This window comes from Mauremys mutica, chromosome 1, assembly GCF_020497125.1.
Source record: "Mauremys mutica isolate MM-2020 ecotype Southern chromosome 1, ASM2049712v1, whole genome shotgun sequence".
Classification (NCBI taxonomy): Eukaryota; Metazoa; Chordata; order Testudines; family Geoemydidae; genus Mauremys; species Mauremys mutica.
In genome coordinates, this window is record NC_059072.1 from 286832320 (window position 1) to 286844497 (window position 12178).

Genomic DNA, 12178 nt, shown 5'->3' on the forward strand with positions numbered 1-12178 from the left:
GCAAAGAAGGTACCAATGTGAGATTTCTAGAGATAGCTACTCAAAGAGCAACAAGGTGTGGAGCATGCTTTCAGAAGTCTTAAAAGAGCAACACTCCAATGCAGAAACTACAGAACCCAAACCACCAAAACAAAAAAAATCAACCTTCTGCTGGTGGCATCTGACTCAGATGATGAAAATGAACATGCGTTGGGCTGCACTGCTCTGAATCGTTATCGAGCAGAACGTGTCATTAATATGGATGCATGACCTCTGGAATTGGGTTGAAGCATGAAGGGACATATGAATCTCTAGCACATCTGGAATGTAAATATCTTCCACCACTGGCTACAACAGTGCCATGCGAACGGTTGTTCTCACTTTTAGGTGACATTGTAAACAAGCGGGCAGTATCATCTCCTGCAAATATAAACAAACTTGTTTGTCTGAGCAGTTGGCTGAACAAGAAGTAGGACTGAGTGGACTTGTAGGCTCTAAAGTTTTATATTGTTTCATTTTCGAATAGAGGATTTTTTGTACGTAACTCTACAGTTGTAAATTCATCTTTCATGATAGAGAGATTACACTACAGTACTTGTATGAGGTAAATTGAAAAAGACTTTCTTCTGTTTTTTACTGTGTAAATATTTGTAATAAAAAATAAATATAAAGTTAGCACTGAACACTTTGTATTCTCTGTGACTGAAATCAATATATTTGAAAATGTAGAAAACATCCACAAATATTTAAATAAATGGTATTCTATTACTGTTTAATCATGCGATTAATCTTTTTAATCGCGCAATTAATCATGATTTTTTTAATCGCTTCACAGCCCTAATCACAGCCCTAAAAGCAGTACCTTCAACATCAGACTTACATCACAGTAAAATCAGCTTTAGTCCAACTCGTTCCCTGCCCCACTTGAAAAACGTATCTTAACGTCCTTAGTCTGGCATGATACTAAAAACAAAACTATCCAAAACAATCTAGGGTGTGAGGGAGAAACAATCAGTCTTTATTACATTAAATCACTTAAAATTATACAATAATTTTCAATATAAAAAACCCTTGTTAAAACAATGTAAATTGTTTTCTTTAAATGTAAACAGTGACCATTTTGTGCAATATGTGCCAACTGATGAATTAAGTAAAACTAGAGAAATGTGATGGTCAAAAGGGCACTGTAGTTCGTTAGTACAGTAGGTTTTCTAAACATAATTAAAAATATTTATTTTTCTTAAGTCAAAATAAATAGTTGTTGCTTCTTGGCACAGTCTGTTTGAAGACAGAAAAGAGGATAGACAAAATACAAAAACTTTTATACAATTCACTATTTTCACATTCATCCAGTTGTACTATTCATTTTTTGCCTTACCTATGAAAAAGCTTATTTTACACAATTTTAGTGATTACTTTATTATTTGTGACTAATTTGAAAACTCTGATCATTGAACATGCAGCTCCGAAGAATCCAACTAAATTTAATTTTAAAATGATAAACCACATTTAATTTCACATTTCAACCAGAAGAGTCCAGAAGTTCCACTGATACTATAGGGATCATTTTCATTACTGGTACAGGGCACATGCTTTGAAAAAAATATATTGTCTCAGAAATACTTGTATTGGTCTACCAATGTGCTTCTAGCTTAATCAGGTCACAAGATCCAACCTTACATTCACATAAAATTCTGATTACCATATTGCTTTCCCTCTTCTTCCCCCCCACCTTATATTAGCATAATATTAGCATCCATTATATGTTGGTAATCATAAAAAAAGTAATACCCTAAACATTCCTTATACCCTCTGGAAGTCTGAAATCCTTGCTTTCAAATGGCATAAAGCATTAAATTATCTGTTTTACAAGATAGTGGCTACTAAAATCATGCCAATACAAGCAGGAAGCAGAAAAGGGGAAGCAGGATGACAAAATGTTTTTTTTCCATTTCTGATCTCATGACATTCCAGAGAGCAGAATTAGAAAGCAGCATGTTCAGTTTCTAATGGTATAAAGTTATTTTTATAGCCCTGATGGTTTGAGAGATCAGACCTAAGTATACAGTTCAGGACATACATGCACTGTAAATTTTTAATCCCTAGATTATTCAAGTGGACTTAAAACACAAAATACAGAAACACTGTGCCAAACCTAGTTGCAGTTGATAGTTATAGCTCCTATTTCAAGGGTTTATCATCACAATTAAATAGTGAAGTGTGACTTATCCTCCTTGGCACAGAGACTATGGCAGGGACCAACCTTTATTTATGCCAAGAACCTTAAACTGACAGGTAAAAAGGACAAAGTTTAAAAATGTAAAAGAACAAAAACAAAACAAAAAAGCACCTCAGAAAAGTATGTTAATTAGTTGATTACACATTTTAAATGAATCACAAACTTCGATTATTTTTGCAATACTTAAGTTTGAAGAAACAGAAATTAATAATATTTTATTAGGGATATAGAAGTCTCCCTGTCAATTTCAATGTAAATTTTTTCCAGAGTGGTCATTGCTGAGGTAAGGATAACAAACATACAGAGGTTTGTGATTTGACAAAATTTCACAAGCTATTTTCCGTTTCAAGTAACAATTCAGATGACTTGTTTTTTAAGTGCCATACAAATCCTTCTCACATTTTATCTTCAAAAGTGTTCAAAATGTAATTGAGACAGTTCCCTCCAAACTATAACACAACTGATTCCGTTTGCAAAAAAGTCATATGTGCCAAAGGCTACTTGTCAGCCTTGGTCTAATCACTTTGATAGAGGCATTTCTGCAGGTTATTGCATAGAATGACAGGCAGACTCTCCATCCAAGATCTTGGGACTGTTTGTCCTTACTATAAAAGAAAAAGAAAGAAAAAAAGCTTAACTGGAAGAATCTGATCCTGGGACAAACATTCATTATACAGCTTCTAAGATTAGGTTATCCACAAAGGTAGAGTGCCAAGTTCCAATATCTTTGTCTCCAACTGCCAGGCTGGTGAGTAATTCAATGTATTTTTTTTCAGGTTTTTAAGTCCAGTGATTTTTGTAAACTTGGCTAGTCAAATCTGACATGTTATCTTTGCCAGTTTTGCACCACTAATTTAAACAAATCCTACAATTGCAAAATTAAAGATATATAATTTAGTGCTTTTCTGTTGAATATCTATTTTCAGTGTTGAAAACTCATTCCAGCTTTGCTAGAAAAAATATATTTTGAGAAAAATCTCTCTCATCAAGTCCCTCCATTTTCTCATTTAGGGTTTGACCTATACAGTGATGGCCATTGTTTATTTTCCTGAATCATCAGCCTTTCCTTAGTCAGTCTTGATTTTTTCCCCTGATACAGTATGACTACAGCAACTTTTTGTGTAGCATCTTTCATGCAAACTGTATCCCCAACTGTTTTTCAGAGTTAAATTAAAAAGCACAAAGTAGAGGCAAAAGAGAAGAGAATTGAGGCAGATATGGAAAGACTGTTCCAAATGTCAGAAACTGTAAAGTAGGGACCAGCAATGTAGATATTATAGGGAGGACCACAGGTCAGTGGTTGTAAGCAGACAGTGTAAGAAAATATCTGAGTGGTTAGTGCAAGTCCATGGGAAGTTTTTAAAAACAAACTTGTCTTTGTATTGAAATTGATGAGGAGCTAGTTGAGTTGATTGAGATGGAGAAGATTTATTTCTTAGAACAGACAGGAAGTTATTCTGCAAATACAATAGCCCACAGAGGTGGGATTTGGGAATTACCACTAAAAAGGAAGCTGAAAAAGTGAATTCCTAGCTAAGAATGTCAGTGTATATGGAAGTGAGAATATGAGCAATGTTGCAGAGGGGTTGACAAGCCAATCTATGAACCTAGGAAAATGCAAGAAGAGGAGCAAGAAAATTAAGATCATAAATTATATTCTGAAGACAGTGAAGGAAAAATGGAATAGATGAAGAAGTTGGTAAAAAGAATGAATATGGGAAAAGATCCTTGTGGAACTCCATAAAGGAGAGGCCTTTGTGTGTAGAGGAAGTATCAACAGGGACAGAAAACTATCAGATACAAGCAAGAATGCAACTAGACATCTGCACAGCTACTGAAGTTGGGCAGGAGAATGGAGTAGTTCAGTTTCAAATACTCTGCAGATTTCAAGGAGAAGGAAGGAAGGAGCGAGTACCAGCAGCAACAGAAAAGACATAGTTAACTAGGAAGAAAAAAGAGTGGCTTCTGTAGAGTGGCCAAAAGTAAAACTAATATTTTCATACTGAAACTCCAACATACTATTCTACTGAAAAGTGTTTAAGCAATGAGGTTAGAAACTGAAGATAAAAATTGGTCACTGTGTACTCTCAAGAACTGGCAAAAGTAAAAGGACTGGTTGACAATTGTCCACTAGAATGGGCAGATGACAGACAAGGGCAGGGGATAAGGAGTTTTTGGTAAAGAACTAGGTATCAAAAAAGTCCCAGAGGAGTCTCTCACTGCTACTTCTGTGCTTAAATCTACTGGACCACAATCAAAAGAGAAGTTTTTCTTTTGCACATTCAGGAAAAGATTATGAGGGAAGAGTGAGCTAGTTATGGAGTGCACAATGTATAAATAAGGATTACCAGTACTGTAGTTATGGAAGCAGAACTATATTGTGTGCTTCACACCCTCATCTGGCAATTTCACAGCAGATATTTTGATGTAACATGCACCTTTTTTGATATGTTAACTAAACATTTGAGGGTCCTTATCTGGAAGAAATATTGGTGGATGAAAACTAGAGGTGTTTATCAGGGCAAATTTGTTCATGGGCAACGTCTAGGTTACATGTATACTAAATGGCTATGTTGCAAAATCTGTAATCTACTTTTTGCTTTATTTAGAGAACAGTGAATATACAGAGACTGTAGAATACAATATCATCCCCTGAATATCTTCCAATAGCTCAAACTGGTTTCCTGTGAATTAGGGCTGTCAAGAGATTTAAAAAGTTAATCGTGATTAATCACACTGTTAAACAGTAGAATAACATTTACTTAAATATTTGTGGATGTTTTCTACATTTTCAAATATATTGATTTCAATTACAACACAGTATACAAAGTGTACAGTGCTCACTTTATTTTTTATTACAAGTATTTGCTCTATAAAAAACAAAAGAAATAGTATTTTTCAACTCACCTAATACAAGTACTGTAGTGCAATCTCTTTATCATGAAAGTTGAACCTACAAATGTAGAATTATGTACAGAAAATAACTGCATTTAAAAATAAAACAATGTTTGTTTACATTTGAAGGAGATAATGCTGCCAGCTTCTTGTTTACAATGTCACCTGAAAATGAGAACAAGCATTCTCATGGCACTGTTGTAGCCAGTGTGGCAAGAAATTTATGTGCCAGATGCACTAAAGATTCATATGTCCCTTCATGCTTCAACCACCATTCCAGCGGTTCATGCTGATGACAGGTTCGGATCGATAACAATCCAAAGCAGTGCGGACCGACGCATGTTCATTTTCATTATCTGAGTCAGATGCCACCAGCAGAAGGTTGATTTTCTGCTTTGGTGGTTCAGGTTCTGTAATTTCCTCATCAGAATGTTGCTCTTTTAAGACTTTTGAAAGCATGCTCCACACCTCCTCCCTCTCAGATTTTGGAAGGCACTTCAGATTCTTAAACCTTGGGTCGAGTGCTGTAGCTATCTTTCGAAATCTCACATTGGTACCTTCTTTGTGTTTTATCAAATCTGTAGTGAAAGTGTTCTTAAAATGAACATGTGCTGGGTCATCATCCGAGACTGCTATAACATGAAATATATAGCAGGATGCAGGTAAAACAGAACAGGGGATATAAAATTCTCCCCCAAAGAGTTCAGTCACAAATTTAATTAATGCATTTTTTTTTAAATGAGTGTCATCAGCATGGAAGCGTGTCATCTGGAACAGTGGCCGAAGCATGAAGGGGTATCTGAATGTTTAGCATATCTGGCACGTAAATACCTTGCAATGCTATCTACAAAAGTGCCATGCAAATACCTGTTCTCACTTTCTGTTGACATTGTAAATAAGAAGAGGGCAGCACTATCTCCTGTAAATGTAAACAAACTTGTTTGTCTTAGTGATTGACTGAACAAGAAGTAGGACTGAGTGGACTTGTAGGCTCTGAAGTTTTACATTGTTGGTTTTTTTGATTGCAGTTATGTAACAATAAAAGTCTACACTTGTAAGTTGCACTTTCATGACACAGAGATTGCACTACAGTATTTGTATGAGGTGAATTGAAAAATAGTATTTCTTTTGTTTATTTTTCACAGTGCAAATATTTGTAATCAAGAATAATATACACTTTGATTTCAATTACAACACAGAATGCAATATATATATATAAAAATGTAGAAAAATATCCAAAATATTTAATACATTTCAATTGGTAGTCTATTGTTTAACAGTATGATTAATGGTGATTAATTGTTTTGAATTAATTGTGTGACTTAACTGCGATTAATCAACAGCCCTAATGTGAATGTCGTCCAGTGTCCAAACATGGAAACAGTTTAAGAAACTGCTAAAAATTCACCCATTCTAAGGTTGCTAATATGCAGAGTGTATTTCTATTGAAGCTAGTACAGCTAAGATTTTGGAACAATTTGCCATTTCTAGAAACCTGCTAGTATTGTTCACAGAAACAGCTCAAAAGAAAAAATGCTATTATTTTTGTTTCAAGTCCAGCTCACACCTCCCTAATTTTCCATGTCCAGTGGATGTGGTTAGGAGAACCTGTATAGATTGCTGCTTCCCAGCTCCCTATAATACATATCAAACAAGCAGCAAGGCAGCAGTTTGGTCTGCTACCTGAGCTCAGTTGTAGTATTTCTGTGCTCATCATTCTTCAGGTCATACAAGATAAACTATTAACAAGCACTAGCCAATAGCATTTTAAGTTCTCCATAAAAATCCACATACCATTTTTGTGAAATCCCTGAATCTGATGTTCGTTGGTATGTTTCCAAGTAGAAAAGTTGCAAGTTGCATTTTGACTGAATAATGTATTGTATGTTTTTACTTTATGGAAACATGGTTGACTCTCTGGCGACTTTGCTCTCAACAGCTGATTGTCTTTATAGTTTAAAACAGGAAACTCCTAGGTTTGTAAACAAATTTATTTTAATATCATTATTTCAAAAATCTTCATTTCAATAAGTTAACAATTCGGACTTCACTTCATTTGAATCAGTCCATGCTATAAAGGGTGCTGATCTCAGGATATAATAGAAACAAGTGACAAAGAGTCCTGTCACACCTTATAGACTAACAGACGTATTGAAGTATTCACCCACAAAAGTTTATGCTCCAATACGTCTGTTAGTCTATAAGGTGCCACAGGACTCTTTGCTGCTTTTTACAGATCCAGACTAACACGGCTACCCCTCTGATAGGACAGAAACAAGGTGGTTGAATTTCTTTTATTGGACCAACTTCTGATGGTGAAAGAGCTTACACAGATGCTGTAGAAGAACTCTGTGCAAGCTAGAAAGCTGGTCTCTTTCACCATCAGAAGTTGGTCCAATAAAATATATTATCTCAACCATCTTGTCTCCATGTTATAAAGGATCATTTTGGGGGTTAAGTTACTGGAAGTTTCAGATCACCAGTATAAAAGTTTTATCTTCATCCCTTCTGAAAATTAAAAAAAAAAAAAAAGAAATAAAACAGTTATTCCCGCTATAGTAACTTTGGTTCTTATAGATGCTGTCCACTTCTGGTGCACATGCGCCCTGTGTCAGTGAGATCGGATGCTTTTGGCCAGCAGTGTTCATTGGGGAAGAGGCATGATCTGATTGCTCTTGTGTGTCGTCATTTCCCCCTCCCCCCAAGGGCATAAAGGGCAGGACAGAGCAGAGCCAGCTGCTCCTCAGTCCCTGCACAAATACAGATTTGGGGCATAAGGGGACTCTGTAGTAATGGGGAAGGTCAAGGAATACACATGGACAACATCTCAAAGTTACCATTTGCTCTTTCATGTGATTGTCCATACAGATGTCACTGCTGATGATTCTCAAGCTTTGACCTGATGTATAGAATGCACTTGCTAAGTATCTACTCAAATATCAACTGCAGGACCGCTCTGCCAAAACAGGCATTAGAGTTTGATGCCTCAACTAGGGAAAAATGTCATGCACATATATGACCAGATCCCCAGGTCCCTGATAACTTTCAGATTTCAGAGGTGGGTACACTTCTCAAGAAAGCCACAGAACTTACCTCAGCTCTGGTGAAGTGAGCCCTAACCTGCACTGAGGATCTAATTTGCCTAGCTCAAAAAACCCTCAAATAAGTAGACACCCACTTAGATGGCCTCTGGGGAGATACTGCCTGACCTCAATTAGTCTCAAGAAAACCTAACATTTTGGTCCTATCCAGATGAAATATTAGAGCCTTGATCACATCTAGGGTATGCAATCTGGCTTCCTCTTGATGGGAGTGGAGTTTAGGGAAGAGCTCAGGTACATGACTCATTTGATTCAAATGTAAGTCTGAGACTACCTTAGGTAAAAATTTAGGGTGGGGCCTAAGGGTGACCTTCTCCTTATGGAGCTCACGAAAGCTCATGCTAAAATAAATTTGTTAGTCTTTAAGGTGCCACAAGTACTCCTGTTTTCTTATGGACTACAGCATCTGATGGGACAGAATTAAGCACTTGTATTTTTCCTATTTGCCACGCTGATATAATTGTCACTAAAAAGGCCATTTTTCATGGACAAATGATGTGAGGGGCTCAAAGGGAGTAGCCATCAACCCTGCTAGGACTGCACAGAGATCCTAGGGGGGGAAGTGACTGACTGGGGGAAAACATGAATGAGACCCGTAAACCTAGCTACCACAAGATGGGAGAAAATGGCATCACCCTGCATGGAGGAGATGGTCAGCTGATTCACTGCCAAGTGTACTGTAATAGAGCTGCTGGACAATCCCGTGGGTTTTTTTGTTTTTTTAAATCTTAGCAGATAGTCCAGAATAGCTGGAATCTGGGTATCTAGAGGAAATATGCTGTTCACCCTACTTGTGAAATGTTACAGATAAAGGATCTTCAGTGTCCATTTGTGGTCTTCTAAGAATTGCTTTATTAGGTGGCATACTGCAGTTCCCTTGGGACAACTCCAACAATGTCCAACAAAAGTGCCAAGTTCATCAGTCTGGAGAGAGTAAACATCAGTACCATAGATTTGGTATTGGGCATGGCATGAATCTTTTCATAGGCTGGTACCATGTTCTCCAGGGTGTCATCAGGACTCATTCCGGGCTGAACTACCCCTTTGTGGGAGTGAAGTGAGGAGATTTTTGCTTCTTCCAGTTAGGGCCTGAGGAAGGCAATCTGCACTTCTGCTCCCTGGAGGAACAGTGTTCTTCCCTACCCATTAGAAGATTTTGAGGAGGACTTGGCAACCTTGCCTGTCTCAGCAGCTGGGGTCATCTTAGAGAAAGAGCCTGGGAACTCAACATTGAGCCATAGCTAACTGGAACACTCCTGCACATAGTCAGTTCAGGTCCAGGGAGGTCCTTTCTGCACCGATCTAAAGCAGGCTTCATAAAATAGTGTAAAAGCAGAAGTTTGAGGCAAGCCCCTGTAGCCTTCCATGTCCTTTTTGAAAAAGAATGATAGAGCATTTCTCTGGGATATGCCCTTCCCAGGGGCAAAAAAGGCACCTTGAGTGACCACTGTTAAAGAACACAGTTGTCTCACATGAAGGGCAGTTCTTGAAGCCAGGCAACTTTAGGTATGTCTACATCTTGAGCTGGTTGTAGGATTCCCAGCTTGCATAGACATACTTGCGCTAGCGCAAGTATCAACCTTCCACACAAAACAGAATAATGTAGCCAGGGTAGCAGCGGTACAGGCTAGCCATGCCAAATATTAACCCACCTGAACCCTGTGCATACATATTCAACCCAGTTAACCTATGCTGCCACTTGCTGCTGTTCATGCTTCACTACTCTCTTTAGCATGCTAGCTACACAAGCTGGGAATCACACCCCCAGCTCCAAGTGTAGCTATACCCTTTGGTTCAGGCATAGAGGAAAAAATTCCTAACACTAACAGAAGTTTGGGGGCGTTTTTCCCAACAGATGTACCAACCCTATACACACTAATAGTAACTAATTTAACACCTAACTAACAATACAAAGATGTGTTTATTTGCTTCATAAAGCACATAGTGATGCAGACACTGCAGGGTTCTGTCTCACAGCCATGGATGGTAAGAAAGAACTGAAGGGCAGTTGGACCCACTCTGACTTTGGGTGGGGATGTATAAGGGCACTCAAGGTGTAGACACAGCCCCAACAGACACTGCTGTGCAAAATAATCTGATTTCATGCACACAGGGCATAGGCGTACCAAGAGTGGAATACACACAAACATTTGAAGAACTGAATAATTCCCCTTTGTTTTAGTCTAATATATCCCCTTTCACTATTCTCAGAAACTGTATTATGTGTTTGTTGCTTTCCCTTGCCTCTGTACAATGAGATCCACAAGTGGAAATAGAGAACTCAAGTTGAAAAATGATCTTAAAGACATTCCTCAGCGTACTGAATCAAAGTCAATACCATGGAACTTTTAAGATATCCAGGGACGGCATGTTGTCCATTTGTAGTCTCACCAATGCTTTTGCCAAAGAACACTGAGCCAAGTTCTCCCCAAGCCCCCAGTGCCTTTTACTCCTGATGGAATTCTGCGCACCTGCACGGGCAGAGAATTCTTATGGTCATTAGATATCTGTCCCCCCACGCAGAAAAATGCAGAAGAAATATGCGGGGGACATGCGCCTCTTCCTGGGCAGCCCAGGCGGCGCATATGTTCCAGCACACCTGGAGCAGCCATCGGAGATGCAAATCACTTCGGAGTGGGGCAGGGCATGCGTGCCTCCCTGGGAGACATTAATCACCATCAGGGGGCGGGGCATGCATGTGTGTGAACAAGCGAGAGAGACTTACTACATTGTAGCTTGCCGGGCATGGAGAAATAGGGCTTAAGGTTGTTAGGCATAAGGCAGGCTCTGTCCCCTGAGGCAGAAATGTAATAGCCTGCCTGCCTATGTTCCTTCACTGCAAGGAAGCAAGCAGCTGTTTTGCCAGGGTTAGAAATGCAATCAGCCAGTGCTATCCCTTTAATTGCATGGAGGTTCATTTTATAACAGGGATTGGATTGAAACAAAATTCAGTCAGTTTTTGCCTGAGATGGGATAAGGTGTGGAAGAACAAGAGTCTGTTCTGTGCATTCCTTCAAAACCGTTAATCTTTTATTTCATACATTGAAACAATGTGGGTTTTTTTCACATTTAGAACAATGACAGGTTTCAGAGTAGCAGCCGTGCTAGTCTGTATCCGCAAAAAGAACAAGAGTACTTGTGGCACCTTAGAGACTAACAAATTTATTTGAGCATAAGCTTTCGCGGGCTACAGCCCACTTTTTCGGATGCATAGAATGGAACATATATTGAGGATATATATATACACATACAGAGAGCATGAAAAGGTGGGAGTCGTCTTACCAATTCTGAGAGGCCAATTAAGTAAGAGAAAAAAAAACTTCTGAAGTGATAATCAAGATAGCCCAGTACAGACAGTTTGATAAGAAGTGTGAGAGTACTTGCAAGGGGAGATAGATTCAATGTTTGTAATGGCTCAGCCATTCCCAGTCCCTATTCAAGCCAAGCAGGGGGGGACAGATAGCTCAGTGGTTTGAGCATTGGCCTGCTAAACCCAGGGTTGTGAGTTCAATCCTTGAGGGGGCCCCTAGGGATCTGGGGCAAAATCAGTACTTGGTCCTGCTAGTGAAGGCAGGGGGCTGGACTCGATGACCTTTCAAGGTCCCTTCCAGTTCTAGGAGATTGGTATATCTCCAATTATTACCTTTATTACCTAAGTTGATTGTATCTAGTTTGCATATCAATTCCAGCTCAGTAGTTTCTCGTTGGAGTCTGTTTTTGAAGCTTTTCTGTTGCAAAATTGCCCAACGTGTGTGTGCGTGTGCGTCCTCAATATATGTTCCAGTCTATGCATCCGAAGAAGTGGGCTGTAGCCCACGAAAGCTTATGCTCAAATAAATTTGTTCGTCTCTAAGGTACCACAAGTACTCCTGTTCTTTTATTTAGAACAATGTTACTATAGATAGTTAATTCATCTCATTCTCTAATGCAAAAATGTAGCAGCCTGCCTGCATAGTAATATGGT

At 38.6% G+C, this 12178-nt stretch overlaps 1 protein-coding gene across 4 annotated transcripts in view; it reads right to left on the reverse strand.

Annotated features, from left to right (window-relative positions):
• Positions 1 to 985: 985 nt before the first annotated feature.
• The window catches only part of BORA (BORA aurora kinase A activator), a 42431-nt gene continuing 31238 nt past the window's right edge, over positions 986 to 12178 (reverse strand). For 3 of the 4 annotated variants that reach the window (XM_045011639.1, XM_045011653.1, XM_045011646.1), the window contains 2 exons: positions 6908 to 7085; positions 986 to 2823 (listed from right to left, as the gene is read on the reverse strand). In XM_045011639.1, coding sequence (XP_044867574.1) covers positions 2765 to 2823; positions 6908 to 7085 — 237 coding nt within the window. In that variant the 3' untranslated portion in view covers positions 986 to 2764. The remainder of the gene's footprint in view (positions 2824 to 6907; positions 7086 to 12178) is intronic. The other variant, XM_045011661.1, reaches the window with a different exon arrangement.